This window comes from Hippichthys cyanospilos, chromosome 21, assembly GCF_059441005.1.
Source record: "Hippichthys cyanospilos isolate Australia breed blue-spotted pipefish chromosome 21, RoL_Hcya_1.0, whole genome shotgun sequence".
Classification (NCBI taxonomy): domain Eukaryota; kingdom Metazoa; phylum Chordata; class Actinopteri; order Syngnathiformes; family Syngnathidae; genus Hippichthys; species Hippichthys cyanospilos.
Window position 1 is genome coordinate 8,743,795 of NC_142389.1, and position 19,046 is coordinate 8,762,840.

The 19,046-nt window shown below is 37.9% G+C and overlaps 1 protein-coding gene across 1 annotated transcript; it reads right to left on the reverse strand.

Annotated features, from left to right (window-relative positions):
- Positions 1 to 17,382: 17,382 nt before the first annotated feature.
- Positions 17,383 to 18,836, reverse strand: sem1 (SEM1 26S proteasome subunit). Its single transcript, XM_088404218.1, has 3 exons — positions 18,687 to 18,836; positions 18,178 to 18,271; positions 17,383 to 17,992 (listed from the first exon to the last, which is right to left on the reverse strand). Exons 1-3 carry the CDS (start codon positions 18,760 to 18,762, stop codon positions 17,950 to 17,952), a joined length of 213 nt encoding a protein of 70 aa, XP_088260344.1. The 5' UTR covers positions 18,763 to 18,836; the 3' UTR covers positions 17,383 to 17,949.
- Positions 18,837 to 19,046: the final 210 nt, after the last annotated feature.

Consider the following 19,046-nt stretch of genomic DNA (forward strand, 5'->3'; position numbering starts at 1 on the left):
AGCATACTGAGTTTCAATATTGTGATGAGCTTTGTCGCTTAATATGTTGTTATCCATACAAAGTGTGCAGGATCGCACACAACAGCATTGTATAAATTAAATTAATAGTAGCTCAAAAGTACAGTATATTGATATTTTGCAAAGTCCTAAAGCGTATCATTTTTGAGAAAATTCCTCCATTAGTCAACGCGAGAAATTAACTGATAGCTCAGTGTCTTTTAGAATAAAAAATGTTTGAATTTGTACACTTCAAATGCCTTTTTTTTAGGTAAAAAAAATAAATGCAACAAAGTGCAACCATATGAAAATCTTATTTGTATAATGTTTCAAAAATTATTACAATAACGATGAATTCCGCTATGCTGTCTGTGGCATTTTCACCTCATATGTTAGCATTAAGCTAGCGGACTTTAATTTTTGCAACATGTTAAATAAACTTCAACCCCCTCTTGTTTGATAATCTGCAAAAAGCGATTAAAAACTAATAATTGAAGAAATACGTTCATAATTAATAGTTTAACCTCTAAATATAACAAATGTGATCACACTTTGCGATATCTTCAAAGTAGGGCTGCACGAATATGGCCAAAATAATAATCACAATTATTTTGGTCAATATCGAAATCATGATTATTCAACATGTCTGGTCAAAAATGTCTATTTAATGCCCTTTGTTAAACAAGCAGTATATAAACAAGACTTCAAGGCTTGATACTTACAAATAATAAGAATAAACTAAAATAAAGTAAATAAGTACTAATTAAAACAAACTCACCCAAGACACAGCAAAACTTGGAACACAGGGCAACACAGCTAACTTACTTGCTTAGAACCCAATGACACCAATGCGTACATGAAAAAAAATGAAGCCTACTTAGAACCAATCACATTATTTACTTTTCAGCAGATTGGAATCAATTAGCAGTTAAAATGTCACACTTATTAATCGGATTTTTCAAAATGGGTCTCATTGACAGCTAGCGCTGTATGAATCAGGTAAGAAACTCAACGCCATTTCACACTGGTAAATAACATTATGGTGAGAAAAGCAGAAGCTTTTGTCATGCAAACATGTCGGACAAATTGTCCCCAGGTGGTCGGATGACAAAGCGCTCGATTTGACATGTACGGTAGCCTGCTTTTTAAATGTTAATATCGTACTGCATAGCATATAAATTGGGTAGCACGGTTTGTATTGTAATCTCATCCCAAGTGTTGCATTCCAAGCGAATTGCTTAAAATTATCATCGGTCCTCAGTTTTTGTGTGTGCGTGTATGCATGTGTGTGATCGAGCGAGAAAGAGCATGCGCACAAGACGTGTGAATGGCATTAATCAGCTCTCATGCCATCTCGGTGAGTATGATCATCAGTGCGGCGTTAGATGATTAGCTGATCAACTTAAAGCTAAACTGCAGCGATTTTGATAATCAATTAGCCTTATTATTATTAGGCGACATTATCGCTAAAGCTGTTCAAGCACGCTTGACAGTAAAACAAGACCGCTTGACAAAAACTGAAGTGCGGGTCATTTTTTATGATGGCACGGTTTAGTACTTTGAATGGCTCCTCTGCTACGCTAGTGGGGCTTTTGGCGCTTGAATAATTTGTTTCACATTATGTGTTCGTTTATTATTTTAGATGGATGGCGTTCATTCATTCATTCGCCTAATCCCAGCATGGAAATATTGTTGGCGAGCCCGCAGGGACCATGAAACCTCATGCTAATTAAGTTCTTTTAAAATGATTGCTTGTATGGAAATGTGGTGCTGCCAATGTACAGTAAAAAGGTTTTGACAGACATACTAATTTGGATGTCTTTACAAGTATATTTGAACTTATTGAAATATGTACAAAGAAATTCACATCTATGTTCAAACGTATATTTGAACATGTTTGACATGTTTTAAAATAATGCCACGGGTGTTGATGAGCTTTTCTGTAGCATTATGGAAAAAAATGCTTTAGTTTTAGCATTTAGCCAACAAGTGCATTCAAACGTATTTTAATTTATTTTGAAAATGCGTTTAAACATCCCTGCAACTACATTCGAATGCACTTGTAGGCTAAATGCTAAAAAAAAAAAAAAAAAAATTCTAAGTATATTCAGTGTTGAGCAAGTTGCTTCAAAACTGCTCATCAAGCTCATTACACATCCAGAATGACCTTAAACTAAAGTAAACTTACATGCTCAAAATGATCCCAAATGAAACATAATTGCACTCTTGGACTTGTACATGATGCTTAGGTCGCTGGAAAAACATAAGAATAGCTACCTAAACACAGATCTCCGCATCCTAAAAACACAGCAAGGCAACCAAACGAATAGCATTCATGTTATCAACTGCTTCAATTAATATTATACATTTAAAAAAATTTTTTAGGGCTATACAGTATATTGTGATGCTTTGTAATGCGCATTACTGTCATTTGTACCGAGTAAAATATTTCTACTTTTTTTGTGTGTAATGCCTTCACTACCACGTTACAGCAAAAAGTAATGCATTTCAGTTATTACATACCTTTAGCATAGCATTACTCCAAAAAATTATTAAACATATCTCAAATTTAGTCGAAAATGCGGTCAAACGACCTCGCACGTACATTCAAATGCACTTGCAGGCTAAATGCTAAAAACATAGCATTTATTCCCTTAGCGTTAAAAGGAAACGTAGTTGAATATGCGTTTGAGCGTATTCAAAAATGCACATTGAAGCCTCATTTTCACGTTTCCTTAGTTTTTGGAGCGCTTTAGAAAATTAGAAAATATACCTGACCATTACTCGGCCTATTTTGCGCATATTTGTTCTCAGGTTGTTTGTCGCACATGAGAATAAAAACCGTATAGTTCCTTCCTGACGATTGGAGTAAATGGTTCCTGCGCTTAGTTACCGCATCTCCAGTCCATCTGTGCTTTTTGCCGGGAGGGGAAAAAGTGCAAAGAAAATGCGATGACTACAAAAGCAAAGGTTAACATTACTCACAGCATAAAAACAATTTAAAAGGGAGCAAAGGGGCTCTAATGGCCCAACGGTCTTCAAAGAAAATGTATTTTGTGCTCCAAATAATTCATAGCTTTTTGCAGCAGTGGCTTTTCAGCTTCCCGGAGGCACAGCATGAGACGCTGTATTTTTCCCAGCAGGCTCTCTGGTCCTTTCAAAATGGCCTTCGCCAGGGTATACCTCATATCTCCCTCCAAATATTGACAGCGGCGAGCCCATGGCTTATTGGAAAAACGTCCGTAAGTAATGTTTTATCATCCGATGCAATCTTCACACCGCTATTTTCTCCTGTCGCATGACAATATTTGACGCGATTAATGATTTGATCCCGTGACATTTCATTTTCCGTCACTGTCAATCTGCGGCAAGTAACTCAGTTACTTGTGGCATTTAAGTGTAGCCAGCGTTTGCGCCGAGGTAGTAGGTCCCCGTGTTTTATTCATGAGATGTAAAAAGCGCTTTTGGCTTTGATTTAAATCCCCTAACATTAAATTAAAACGACCTTCGGATTTGTCGCGCTCCTATTTTCCGACTCCTCTCAGCAATCAAACATCCGTGTTCCTGCCATCCGCTAAGTGGGTAATAATGATAAACCGTGTGACCTTTGAACTTCCACGGCTCGAGGGGTCTCCTTGCCCGCGTCCCCGAGGGCCCACGCGTCGTGACAGCTTGAGCGATGAGCGGCGGGCGGCTGTCTCGCCGGTCTATTTTTAACCCCGCGCTAAACACGGAGCCTCCAAAATAGAGGCAAACCCCTAAACAAATGATTACGAGGCCACTTAAGGTCCGCCCGCTGACCGCCGCGTCCCCATTAACAGCCAGTAAAGGAGGCCCTCCGGGGTCGAAAGGTTTAAAGGCCTTTTAATAAAAGTAAAGCGGACATGTTGGACGAAGTTGCGTCTTACTTTGAAATCGCTGACAAGTTAATAATCCCCCTCTGAAATGGCCCCGCCGCAGCAAAAATGGCCAGTGTCTCCTTACTTTTATTGCTATCATCTGTCAGTCACTCACATTCTTAACTCTCTTGTGTGAACTAAAACAGCTGCAGAGTCATGTTCAGGATTTATTATTATTTTATTTGGCGCAATGCTAAATTGGATTGAAACGCCTAATAGATGCCCCCCAAAAAGATATATTTATGACATTGAAATGTATAACCCGTTCTTGGGTTGTAAGGACCATAAAAAGAGTCTGCCCGTGGTTATGGCTTTGTTCTTGAGTACCGCAACTACATAATATTGGTTCCTGCTTGGTTACTACTGTGGTGTCATTTTTAAATGTGTGGCAGGGAAATAGATTGAGAAATCTAAGAGCTCTAATCAACATAACAATGATTAAGAACAAATAGTCAAACTTGAAAAAAAAATGATTAATAGACATCTAATTGATTGAAAAATGAATTGACGATTATTTCAGGTAATCGGATAGAGACCTAAAATTTCTCAAATCCTCGGAATTTCCTCGTTTTATTCTCCTATTTATTTTCTCCATTATATAAGCAAGAGCATTTCAATTATATTTTGCCAAGCCCCTCCCTAAAAAAGAGAAAAAAATATCACCCCCCCCACTAGATGTGCTGACTATAAATAAGATTATTATATAAAAAATATAAAAATATAATATAATAAATAATAATAATATAAAAAAATCATAATCAATAATAATCAATAATAAATATAAAAAATATCAAAGCATGAGTTGCTTTTTATCATTAACAAAAGGTGTTTCTTATATATATATATATATATATATATATATATATATATATATATATATATATATATATATATATATATATATATATATATATATATATATATATAAACCCTAACCCTACATGTGTATAGAAAAAAAACAACTATCAATAACTGTTAAATTTTTTTTACAGCGTTTATACAAGTTACAGCTTGGTCTAAAAAAATGCACAAAGTGCCTAGAAACTATGAAAATAAAAAAAAAATATATGTGAAAATTCTAAATATTCAAACATTAAAAAACAGAGCAATTTCCATAGGGTCAACAATAATCAATTATTCATTTGGATGTTCCGTATATTAAAAAAAAAAAAAAAACGACATAAAACTATATAAACTATATAAAACTACACAGTGTTAGCTTTATTAAATTGTACAAGCAAAGTTTAAACATGAAAAAAATGAGGAGCAAACAGTTTTATTTTGTTTAACAAATAAAACACTTTATGTAATGTATTGATTTTAAAGCACATTTTTAATGCTGATTTTCGTTTGAAACTGAAACTTTTCAAAAATGTACACTTTTAGTTAGTCCTCATGTGATTTTTTTTTCTTCTAAATTGCCAGTAAAAAGTTGTTGGAAAAGGTTTGATGTCTTTGATGATGGATTGTTGATGTTCCATTTTGGGGTTATTTAAACTTTTCATTCCCATTGCGCAAAAAAAAAAAAAAAAATACAGCGGGTATAGGAATGGCAGCAATAACGTGAAATGGCATTTCAGCAGTTCATTACACACCTATCTACAGATTCTAGTGGCATTTATCAGCTTTTCCATAAAGCCGGCGCCGGACCGAATGTCAACAATGCGTTGTACACTTTCTCGTCAATTAACCAGTACTGCGGAAATATATCGAAAAGATGATTTATGTGTCACTATAGATTACGCTGATTACTATGAATTGTAGTTTGATGATCATTTTCACTTCCCTGATGCTTCATTTTTGAAGGTGACCTCTTGCTTTGAGATCATTAGCTAAATACAGCAACAATCTCCAATGCGCGCTTGCTGTCATTTCAGACATCCTCCTTTATCTTGATGCGGCCAAGTGGCTTGCTTGTAAACGGCATTAGCGTGATCAAGAATGACAGGCCGCTTTTGTTTAGGCCACAATAACGGAGTGTTTAAAAAAAACTTCTCAATGGCTTTAAGTAAGACGTCCAACTAACTCTGCTTCCATTCAGCGGCGCGGCACGATAACCCAGATTGACGTGTAGCTTGGATTGGATCGCGGATTATTCCAAACATTGGCTTGAGCACACTTCAGTGGTTTCACCTGTGCTCCAACTCACATGGGAAGGCACTTCCTGCGCACGCTTCGCCCACGCAGAGCACATCCGCTTGCCTCGTTATGCAAATGCGGACATTCATAAACATGGCACATGCGGTAGACGTAAGCGTTCATTTAAAGTGCCACTTTTGCTTCTTTTCAGAAAAGTACACCTGAAGGAGAACTGTCTCAGAAGGAGCTTGTGGGTGAATCTGCTTAGCATCTTTCGGCTGCGATGCAAACGCTAACCATGCCTTGAGGGTATCTAGGCCCGGGGCGGTCGGTCGGGGAGGGGTGAGGCTCTGAGATGGTCCAGACAGGCATTGGGGGGCTGGCTCAAGCATTTCCCTTTGCCAAAAACAAGGACCCACAATGAAAGACGCTCAGGACCCTGCAACCCGAGAGGGCACGGGGGTCCTCCGGCTGGCCCTGGTTGGGATAAGTGAACCCAGATGGGAGTAGGATGAGGGAATGAGCAAGTGGGGAGGGGCAGAGGGGGCTAGGTTTGCCACCAAGCCCGTACCTCGCCTACTTGGCTGTCAGATTCCTGCGCATTCTCATAAGCGCTGATCACAGACGCCTCCGTGCATTGTGGGAAATGATCACAGAGGCATTTGCCTTTGAAGGCAGCGGCAGATCTTCAAGTCTTTTCCTGTTCCTCTTCCTGCCAAGCTGCACCTGGCCTGAAAAGGGGAGCGCAAGCACGATTGAGAGCGCGCTCGCGTTTGTCTTAATTGCTTAATTGAAGATCCCGGTGATGCAGGGGGTTTTGAATAGCGTGACTTTTTTTTTTTTTATGAGTGTGCGTTCAACTATTCATCTTAACAGTAGCTGATGCTGAGCTGTCACCGGGTAAATGCTACAAAGGTTGTACCTGTTTCCTTGGAAAGGAGCATTTACAGTCTATTCACTTTCTTCAAAAAGAGTGAAATGACATCTTTACTAACTTTTATGTAGTTCTAAAGTCTTGACAATGGGATAAAATCTTACAGAGACCTGTCAAACTCTCACACTGCATCTCAGGTTGAGGTTATCATTGTTTTTACTTATATATATATATATATATATATATATATATATATATATATATATATATATATATATATATATATATACACACACACACACGCACACACACACGTGCATATATAAATATATGTGCATGTGTGCGTGAGTAAGTGTGCGTGTTTGTCACCAGGGACCTCGGCACTAATTTGTTTGTCACCTTCAATCTGCCAGCCTCCTCTGATGTCATCCAGATGCCAAATGATTGAAAGACACACCGGCCTCTTTGTTTTCTTCACATTTAGAAAACTACTAGTTCAAAAGGCAACAGATATGCTCACACAATAATGTCAGAAAAAAAATACATGTGCTTGGCCACATGTTGACGAAGACGGAATAAATGGTGCATTTCCTCTTTGGCTTCATGATTCTCGTCTGCTTTTGCTCACAAGTAACCGGCTTTGCCATTCTGGGGATAACAAGGGTTAAATGAGCCAACACTTCCTGAAATGAAATGACTGACAAACCTTTAATCCACTCCACAATATAGCATCGATAATTTTCTTCACTATCAGTACTTATAAAATGTTTTTGTTGGACTAAAAAAGTCCTCCCATACCGTGGATGTGGCTTTGATCAGAATTAACCAATCACATCCAAATTCATGACAGATGGGAGTCAGCATTCAAAGCACCCCTGATTCAGGTTCAGCAGTTCTAGTAGGCTTTTCTCATTCCAATTTTCTCTTGATCCTACTTAGGCAAAGCGGCAAAACAATAAAATGTGTCAAATATCACTCAGTATAAGCAAAAAACAAAATACATATCTTCAGCTTTCTGCTCGAAAGCAACATGTCAGGAAAAGCACACTAGAACATCTGGATTTCACGGTTTAATAACAGACATGTTGAATGGTGGCAGGTGTGTGCTGACCCTGTAGAAAGTGAGTTTGAATGTGATTTATTCAGAACGTATCCCAGTGATAAGACAGTGTGCACACTTGCGCAACCACATTTTTTCCCTTTGAGTTGCATGTTGCAAGTAATTTTGTTCCCATCGTAACAAATCCGAAAAAAACTGCCGTTTGAACAGGGGTGTGTAGACTTTTAAAATCCACCGTAACTGTGTCAAAAACAAAAACTATTTCGCAGAAGTGGGCGCGTGCGTGTGAAGATGGGCGCACGCATGCCCGCGTTGGCCGCCCTTCCTGCCCGGAGGGCAGAAAAATGGCCGAGTGTTGTTGTCCAGTGAGCAGACACTCAGACAGCCGCTCACACACGATTAATTGTTTCCTCGTTGCGACTGGGACCAGTCCGACTGCGGCTGGGCCAAGGCCTCCCACCCTCACTCTCAAGACGTGCGTGCGTAAGTGAGAAAGTGATGAAAAACAGAGAAGAAGAATGCAACGTCTGTCACTGTGCTCCAGTTTTGGCCGCGCGCTAAAGCGGTGACGTTTGGATTGGAAGCGATGAAAACAATCGATTTTATCAATCCCCCCGCGCGCAAATGTTTTATGTTAAACGCGGATAAAATGATGCAATGTTTGTGTTTGACATCTCGCTCCCTCATGTGGTGATGATGCGACTACCGTGACATGCAATTAATCATGTGCTAATGACTCGGTCCGACAAGTTGAAGAAGTGTGGCTGCGCACTGATTCTTTTGGTCAACGCCGCTCAAGCAGATCTGCAGTGATTTTCATGCGAGTGTGAAAGTGACTGCTGATTGATTAATTATAACTATCAGAGGGCTAATAATTCCCCAGTGGTGATAATAACATTAAGTGTGCTTTATTACATCGGGTGGAAAAAGCTTGGCTAAATTGTTTCTTGTTCATTTAGCATGCATCATTGTCCCCTGATTAAATATGTATCCAGACAGGTGCGAGCTAAAGCAATGGAGGTTTGCGTATTGGATAAATGCCACAAACGTAAGATCGTTAAACCCACAAATACAACCTTAAGAAGTTCTAATGTTGTCCAAAAAAAGTAAAAAAAAAAAAAAAAGCTATTTTTTGAGAAAACTAAAATGGATGATTTTCAAATTATGATAATAGCCTATAAGGTTCTGCATACATTAAAATAAAGAGCCAAAAGTGTCAAAAAATGCAACAGAGTTTGAAGCAATCATGGTGCATCAGCTTTCAGCTGTTGTGCTGCCTCGAGAACTGGTTAGCCGCATACTTTTAAATCCATCTTAATATTTTTTTTTTCTTGCCGTATACAGTAAATGTTTTATCCTTCTTCTTTGTCCATCTTTATTATGCTTTTAAATGCACACAATTATTTTAGAAAATGTTCCCCTAAAATCCCCTTTAGCAAATGAAGCAACAAAGGGTTACCACATGTATGAAATGCACATTATATAATCTAAATAAAGCTGCATTGCTTTGCTTAACTGTACTAATATTATTTTTCTAGATAAAAACAAAAATGTCACTGTAGGATTTAATATATTATGGCGGAATTTAAAATAATAAAATAGCGGTAGATTTAATGAGACACATTATTACCAATCGTGTAGCATGAATTATAAGATCGTTCGATTGTATTTATTTTATTTTGCCTCTTGGACCGGGTCAAAATGGATTTCAATGTCTTTAGACCAATGTTAAAAGCAATGTTTGGCAGAGCAAAATTCTGATCACAATTTATGAAATATCTAATTTAAGGGAAAAAAAAAAGAAGAAAAAAACAGAATGAAAAAAAATATTTTGTGCTCCAACAATAAAAGCTATGAATTACAGGCAGGGCATTGTGGAGTTTTTTTTTAATATTTTTAATAAGAATAAAATCAGGCATTTTTATCCCAATATCGGAATGCCATCATCAGAATTAATATATATTTATATATATTTATATATATATATATATATATATATATATATATATATATATATATATATATATATATATATATATATATATATATTTTTTTTTTTTTTTTTTTTTTTTTTTAATAAATAACCTCACAAGATAGCAAATTGTATTCATCTGTAAGAGGGATCATACTGCCTGGTTAAAAGCAGGGCCCGCTTAATGCACGTTGACATCAAACAAAAATCTCATGTTTGTTTAATGTCTGAAGCACCAGGATAGCGTTAAAAGTGAAACATACCCATCTGTGTGCCAACATGTCGGATGAGGTCAAAACCTGGACAGGCGTAAGTGACAGTGAGCCCATGGCGCCAACATACACCTCCTGGATGATCTGGTGTCATGTTCACACGGATGGGCTCTGCGGCTCTGAGGGGGGAAAAGAATTAGGAAAGTGTGAAACACAAGCCGGCTTTTTATTTGCAACTTAGATGGGGTATTTCCATCGTATGTACCGGTTCAAGTAAAATACTTGTTGCTCACTCAAGGGTCGTACTGAAGGTTTACAATTCCAAAAAGCTAGGTAATGATGGTGTCATTTGATATTTTGGGGAATCATTCCTGGTTGGCTCTGTTTATGGCGCTCTACCTTGTATAAAGTGACCATTAAGCGTCTTCACAATTCACCAAACAATTCTGAACGCAAATGAACATTTGCACAGAAAATGAGAATAGTCGCAAGGAGGACGAGAAGATGCCAACCTTGATCAAGCCACCTGATGGAACTCACTAAGCCACACCCCTCCCAGGCACACCTCCACAAGAATGTACTGCAGCATGCTCATGAATTGTGCATGTGTAACTTAAAAAAATAGCCCATTACTAATTTATAAAACTATTTTATTTAGTTGTATTCTACTTCTTTATTAAATTGTAACATTTATATATTTGAAAATAGTACTTTTTTTTTAAACCCCCAGAAACTGATTTGATTTGCAATACTTCTAATTTGTTAAAAAAAAAATTGAGTCACTGAACAAATTGAATTCAGTAGTCAAAATATGTTATCTTAACATCACAGATACTCAAGAATGGAAAAAATAAATAAATTAAAAAAAAAACAATGAAATGCAATTAACTAACTTTTGGGAAGGGAGATAGTGGCTCTTTTTTTGGTGTAATTTTGACCTTAGCTGATTTGTTAGTGCAATTACACTCATGGGGTGAAAAAAGCATCCATCGAGAAAAATTTAACCGCGAATGTGTTACTGTTATTTTAATGCCTTAGAACAGCAGTTCTCAAATGGGGGTACGAGCACCCATGCAGGTTTGTGAAGTCACTTTCAAGGTGGTACGTGGGATTTTAACAGTTTCTCAATGTATGAGGAAATTTAATTCGGTGCTTTTTAAGGGCGCAATAGGAACAGTGCAATCTTCTTTTCAAATTAAGAGTAAAATAATTGGAACAGGAAGCCACATATCGATAAAACGTTTTATAGCAACTCCTTTGCAAAATGTTTGAAGCTTTTAAGTTTTATGCAGAAGTGCATTGCCGTTAGTCACGCTATTATCCTACAGACTAGCCAGAAGTAAAACTGATTATTTTACACCGTTTAGTTTTTAGACTTAGGGAAATGACCGGCAAAAGATATCACAAAAAATGTACTTCCAAAGTCGGATAAATCAGAGATGGACGGCACAAGTAATTCGTACTGATTTAAAAGCTTTCCGTTTGCACATGATCTCATTTGGGGCAGCATAAAGGAAATTGAACGGGTGGTTTTGATGATAAAGAAAGTATCTGCGGTGCGCTCAGACTGCTAAATTGAGGCAGTTAGGCCGAAGAGACTTAAAAGTGCAGGCCCCCCATCGACGCTGACGACCGTCCTATAAGGGACCCTCAGTAGGACCCTCAGTAGGACCCTGTGGTCTTTTGATAGGACACTTGCAAGTATCCTATGGGCTAGTTGCACCCCGCACAATAAACAGGCAGGCCTTTGTCACCGGGAGTAGGTGGGGTCTGAAGGGTTGCTCCTCATTATTATTTTCTAAAGTAATTACACCTTATTATCCCTGTTTATTTTAGCGGGGGTGCGAGTGTGCAGGTGTGGGCCATTCTGCAGCGGATTGGCAGACCCTCTGGTGCATGTACTCCTGCAAGTATTTTTTTTTTTTTATTATTATTATCAACTCCCTCCCCTCATCTTTACTTTTAGGGGGTGTTAGCCTTAGTATTGTAGCCCAGTTGCTAATTTCAGCCCGACAAAAGAACCGTGCAATTAGGGCTATTATAGCAGCAGCTGCGAGCTTCCGAGCCACGCAAAGGAAATGCCGTTTTCTCCCCTCTCTCTCTGAGATTTTCTCAAAAGCGGAGCCATCACGGTGTTCGGAAATCACGGAGCGGTCAAAGTGGACTAAAGATTGTGCGAGAAAGACGAAAAAAGAAAGCTTTTGATACTAGCGTGTTTCTCCAGTTGAAAGCAACGAGGAGTCTCGCCCACGGAGTCGCGGGCCTGGAGAACAATGGATCTGCCATCTCCCAACGTGAAGTGTTATGAAAAAGTGCTCGCCGCCGCAGCTTGGCGGCTCGCTCGCATGCGGTTCACCGCCGCGTGGGCGCAAGGACATTTGCAAGTAGGGAAATGCTCTTTTGAACTAGAATGGCACTCAGTGAAGCTAAGACCCCCACCAAGAGTGAAGAACCGCCATTTAGCGCACCTTTGCAGACATCTATTTTCTGCGTGTGAATGAATTGTCAAGATTGATGTGTGATTACAGGTGTTTTACACGCATTTTTGTCAGTCTATTTAATGTTTTTCTTAGAGGGCCGTCATGACCATACAAATGTTTCCTCGCCTCCTCATATTATCAAATATATAACACAATTTCAGTTTAATGACAATTTCAGATTTGAGCAAACATTGATGTTGCTTGATTTGCTTTTGCGGACCAGATAAAATGATTTGGAGGGCCAGAACTGCGGGCGCGGGCCTCGTGTTTGACACCTGTGTAGTATTCAGTCAGATCTTATTCTGCAAAAAAAAGGTAGAGCTGCCAATGTGAGTGATTTTTTTTTTTCACAGGCAAACATGTTCAAATGTCCTTGCATATACATTCAAACATGTAGACTATATGCGAAAAACAGCTATTTTTCCCAATGCCATGGGGTAATGATGTGCACGTGCATATTCCATGGACATAATAAAATAATAAATATCCCTAATACATACTGATTTATTATTTGATCATGGAATGTATTAAACTATTCAAAATGTTAATATAAAAGCCATTCATAGAATATGTGATATGTTTTCACAAAACCGGGATCATGATTAGTTTTGAGTTATTGATGAAAATATGAATTTGATAGAGATTTCTATTTTGGGATTTGAGCAAAAACAACACAGTCTCTACTTTCATTTCCATTTGTGTTTCAAAATAAGGCATTAAAATGCAATGTGCACCATTGAAAGATGAATGATCCAACTTGACAATATTCAAACTGCTGTAACGTTGTCAATTTATGAGCTACAGCTATAAATTATACACCATTTTAAAGTGAATTTAGTGTCTAACTAGAATATAATGATATCTTAATTTTCTTATTTGGAGACATAAGCCTGATTTTGTGAAAACGCATTACATATTTATTCATTTAACTTGTGTCAGTTAATTCCCCATGGAATTATGGGAAAAATGCTATAATTTGAGCATTTGCACTCATGCCCAAGGTCAACCCGACCCAAGAACGGTATCGCTGTTCCTGACAAATGAACATAAAGAGGGTTAAAGCAATAACTGCGTAACACTGACAATGCATTCAATCTTGTTCCTGGGCCAATTTCAACTGGGAACATTATAGCTATTAGTGTTGAGGAAAGAACAGAGTAGTGGTAAAAATCTGCAAATTGCAAAATCAGAATGAAAACGTAAAACATGGTTCTTAGCCTCGCCAAAAAAAAAGGTCCGAAACACTGTCTTTTCATCTATTTTACAGGGGAATACTTTATGAGAAGCGCTACTTTCAGACATTTTAAACAGGCAGGGAAATGGCTACCATCTTTAAAATCACGCTCTCCTTGATATCCACGTGTTTCACCCAAATTATCATCCTTTCATCAGTCAACATCAGCCTTCACTTTCATGTTGAATCACCAGGGTCACAAAGAAACAACAAAATGCTGGCGAGGAATTAAAGAGCTGATTACGTCGGATCAAAGACGAGGTAGCGTGGGGAAGCTGCGGATCGGTGCCGGGTTGAATACCGTCGTGGGCCCGCTGAGGCCCTCGCGGTGGCAAACACAAGGGAACAATCTTACGCTCTCAGCACAAACAAAATGGCCGGGGGTTCCTCCTCTGTTGCTCGCACTTAGCGATTCTCTCGCTCGACTGGCTTCAAAACCGTCACAATAATCATCAAGGGCCCCTAGCAGTGCGCGCGCGCACAAACACACACACACATTACACACACAGCTATTGCAGTTAATTGATATACTCATTGTTTTTTTTTATATATATAATTGACAGCTACATCACTTCTGGAGGGATCACCTGTACACACTAGTGTTATGTCATTGAGTGGTATACAGTATTCATATTCAACTGAAAAAAGCGTGTTAGCAATTGTTTAAAAGGATGAAAAAAAATCATGTTGCCATTTTCAGCAGTAAAATTTTGATATTTCGTCCAAACTTAATTTGATCAAGTATTTTTTGTGAACTGTTCTTGAAATAGAACACGAATGTTCATCTTTTTTTTTTTTTGGTACCTTCAGATGCTTTGATGCGTTTGGTTATTTTTTTCTGTTTTAGACTGAACTGTAACCTGTACAAACACCTTAAAAAATAACAAACAGTTGTTTAAAGTTGATTTATATAAAATCGTCCATAAACAGTCTTATTAATAGTCAGCGCAGGGGGGCCAGGGGGGGACTAAGCAAACTATAACAGAAGCAAAAATAAAAAATAATCAAGTGCATCAAAGTGCCTTATATACAGTAAATAACAAATGATCTTATTTTATTGCAATTATACTCCACATGGGAAAAACAAAGCCTTTTTCCACGTCCTTTTATCCACGCCCACCTGGCATCGCCCCGTGGCCCCCCAACTCACTATTTGAGAAGGACTTAACCCATCTTTAACATTTGTGTATTGTTGATAGCATGTATCCTTCAAATTTCAGATTTTTCAAAATCCAAACTATTATCAGGCATTTTTTCGCCTCGAGAGCTATGACGTCCATATCCACGGCACCAGGGTTAGAAAAACTGAATTTCCTGCTTTTCACACAGCCATTCCACAGTAAAATGTATGAAAAATTCAACCCTGTTAAAAACTTCTAGCTATGCACATGATTTCAGGTATATATTTTTTGTTTTGCAGTAAATTGGCCATCATTGATGTTACAAAGTGAACAAAACAAGCAAGTGATTGCACAATATGAAATCCTGGACAGTGGAGAGAGTATACAGAGAGGTGCAAGGAACTCTCTGGAGGTCAGAGCGCTTACAGAAAATGAGTATAAATTCACACCTTGTATCTAATATAGTCAAATAAAATTTCAGTTGTTTTACTGTATCAAAGAGAAATGTGAAGTCATTAAAACACTATAACAAAAAAAGGTCCTGCATATGTTGATAGCTTTATCTTCTATTTACATTGGGACGCAGATGTTTTTTAAGGGGGTATAAGTCCTGGTCATACTGCCGCTCATTTCACCTCATTAAGGCCCCAGAAGAGCGAGGGGACGAACCAGTGCTGGAAAGCATTTTGCAGAGGGAGCGCGGCGAGGATAAATTGGCCACTGGTTCAGTACAAGAGTCCCCGCTGAGCAGAGCGGAAGAGTAGGGCCAAGCTGGCAGCGGAGACAGGCCCAGGCAAGGCGGGCTCAAGGCCCCATGCTGAGACCCCCTCCCTATCTCTGACAAACACGCCAGTGGATAATCTCTCCTTCAGGGTCTCGGCCCGGCGCCGCGGGCCCGAAAGGGGAAGGGCCTGTTATATGGCAGCGTGCACAACAGGTTGGGAGGGTGTGCGCAATGGTGTATACTTTACACTGCCTCATTCAGAAGGCACTTTGACAGCTTCGACACACAAACTGGAAATATCAGTTTCAGAAAAATCTGGTCAATTCTTTTGCGACTATATTGACAGACAAAATACAGTAAATTATAAGCGGCGCTAGATTTTGTCAGATTTGTGTATCGTTTCCTGTAGGGGAGATTCATTTAGAAAAATGAATAGAAAACGGCTGGATGGATAAAAGCAAATACCACATTACAAGCAGTATTTTCTTTCAACATTCAAATTGCCATCCCCCTTTGAGGTGTGGTACATGGCACACATTACATAATTATTAAATTTAAATTTTCAGGATTAAATTGGAAAACACGACTCCAGCAAAGATGACATATTTCATAATTTGGCAAAATTTTCCATAGATTTTACCTGCCTCAGACAATATTAGGTAAATATGGGTTATTCCTGGCTTTTGCTGCCCATTTTTTTCTCTTGTTTTTGCTCCACGGAAAATCTTAATATATTACTTGAAACAAATGAAATGTTGAGAAAACATGCTATTATAAACTGTGGTTTTCCTTTTATCAAGACAAAATGACTACTTTTTTCCAGTCGCAATTAATACCCTCATGATCAATAAAGTTTTACTACTTTTTTACTTCCGTATTCTAAAAAATGGCTCATGAAATATAAAATAAAATAATCATAAAATATCTCATAAAATAATATGTGCGATAGTTAAGGGATTATTATTTGATTGGTACAAATCTGCAACGCCCACCGTGAGAGAATAAACAATGTGTCATCTGTAATTTAAAGTGACACAGTGCAAGATTTAATTTTTTCTTAAATTCAAAAAGAATAAATTATATAATAAATTTTAAAAACTTGCAAATGAATGTGTTCTTAAGTACCAACCATATATTTTAAATATAATCTTAGGTCAAGTTATCATTAAATTATACTAAATGGGGAGTGGCACTCCTCCACAGGTCTGATATAGCTACTGATAGCAGTAGTAGTGCAGTTTATTGCTGCATTTACCGTAATGCCCATAAAGCTTCCACTGGTGCATCCGAAAAATTACACATACTCCCTTCGAATGGACATAGAACTGCACCTTCATTGTAGGTTATTTTTAAATTTTAAAACAAGTCCTTTTTATGTTATATAATCATGTAGTTGAAGAGAACTTAAGGTGAGAACTTAAGAAGCAAAGTGAGGTGATTAACAAACTGCAAAGTCTATCACCTTTTTGACGTTGTAGGCAGAGATTCCTTGCTAAAAATTGACTGACAAAAGCTCGACTAATTGGAAAGTGGCTAATTTAATGGGAAAAAGTGCATCCTGTAAGGCTATAGTTTGTTGATGTCAACTTCCTAGGTGTTTGAGCAATGGAGCTTCCTGAATTAGCCCACAAAAATGATCACATTTAAATGTCACCAATAGCAAAGGATGATCCATTTAGAAAATTGTCTTATTTTTCATGTTTTGAGTGCGCACCATAATACTCCTCAAATGAGCTTGTCAAAATCTTTAATAAACTGCAATGGAAAAAAATGAAAACCACAATGATTATTTGACTTATCTTTAAGGTTCAAAGTTTACAATTCCACTTTCTATGGAGGTGTAGTTTTAAAGTACAGAAATGTTGAGATATACAGCATTGTGGTTTTGTCTTCAGATTTGTTGGAATATCACTCTCAGTAAGAGATTAAGAAAAGTGTTTTGTTCTTTTACTCCAGTTTCAAGCACACTTCAAACTTTTAAAAGAAGAATAATAAATTATCGGTTGATTTTATGCAGAGTTACGGAGTTAAAGGTATATTTTGGGAAGTGAAACAAATGCAATTTGATCATTCAGGTTGATAACAATACATACACACTTTTGATGAAATTCACACAAGTGTAATACGGTGAGTAAATACACCCAAGAGTTTTTTTCTCTAAGAGTTTTACTTCTCTGAAAAATTCCTACAAAAATCAAACAAAAAGAACATTACAAACATCTCCTTCCTTCCTTTCTTTGTGGTCACCTTGAAATATTCATATAGAAATGTCCGTTTTATCCATGCATCTTCAGCCACTACGACGTCTCCATCTTGTAACCATGCTTTTCCAGCTCCGCTCTAAAGATAGGGGAAAAAAAGAATGATGCATTGTTAATGAAGGTATTGATGAGATTTATCAATGTCACTCAAATCACAAGACTCATAAATAAATAGCAGATCATCTAAAAAACATGAGCAGTTATGACTCACCAAATAGGTTAAGCACATTTTTCATTTACTAAGAGTTATTTAGTATAGAATACCTTAACTGGTTGGAGAAATCATCCTCGACGTTGTCGTCATCCCAGTTGTCTTCCCAAACATGAGCATCTTCATCCTCGTCCAGTCCTGTCCAATCTGAATATATCCGTAGAGGGTCGAAAATAATGCGTGGAAAAGGATCAGACGTAAAAATGAAAACGTCAATAACCTTACCATAATTTTGACATGCTTGTGCAGTACAGTAGCACACGTCCATATTGCTTAGCCGACAACTTGCTAATGCATGTAACCATAAGCAAAACTAAACTTTTGAAAACGTCATAAAAAGAACACATTACTTACAGGGGAGAACATTTGAATGCTTATGGAAATACTGGTTCAATTTCATTTAATTACATTGGTTTGTTAAGAGAATTGCTAGCGTAGTCACGGCTGTGGCTAATTACAGCTAGGCGAGCTGAGTCACTGCTACCGGGCCGTGCTCACGGACAACGTTGACAAAAAAGTACCAAAAAAAGAGTCACAATGTGATAACAAAGAAACTGCTAACCTTCCGCTGGGAATTCCTCAAACTCATCATCCTCCTCCAGCAGACCGAGGTCGACTGTTTGCTTTTTATCCGACATGTTCACCCCACGGATTCTCTATTGCTGTTTTGATGTGGAAGGCTATTGACGCGCAATGGATTGTGGGATTGGGAATTTTCTTCAGGCGGGCAGTCGCTGCGCTCTGACTGCGCAATGGTGCGCAGCACAGCTATTTATGCGCGAAGCTTCGTTTTTTTTTATTGTTTATTATCACTAAATGGATTAACTATTACTGTTTAAATTAGCTAAACAAATTAACTGTATTTTTAATTTCTGAAATATTCAAATGTCATGGTTAAATGTGATTTTAATTTTCAAAACGA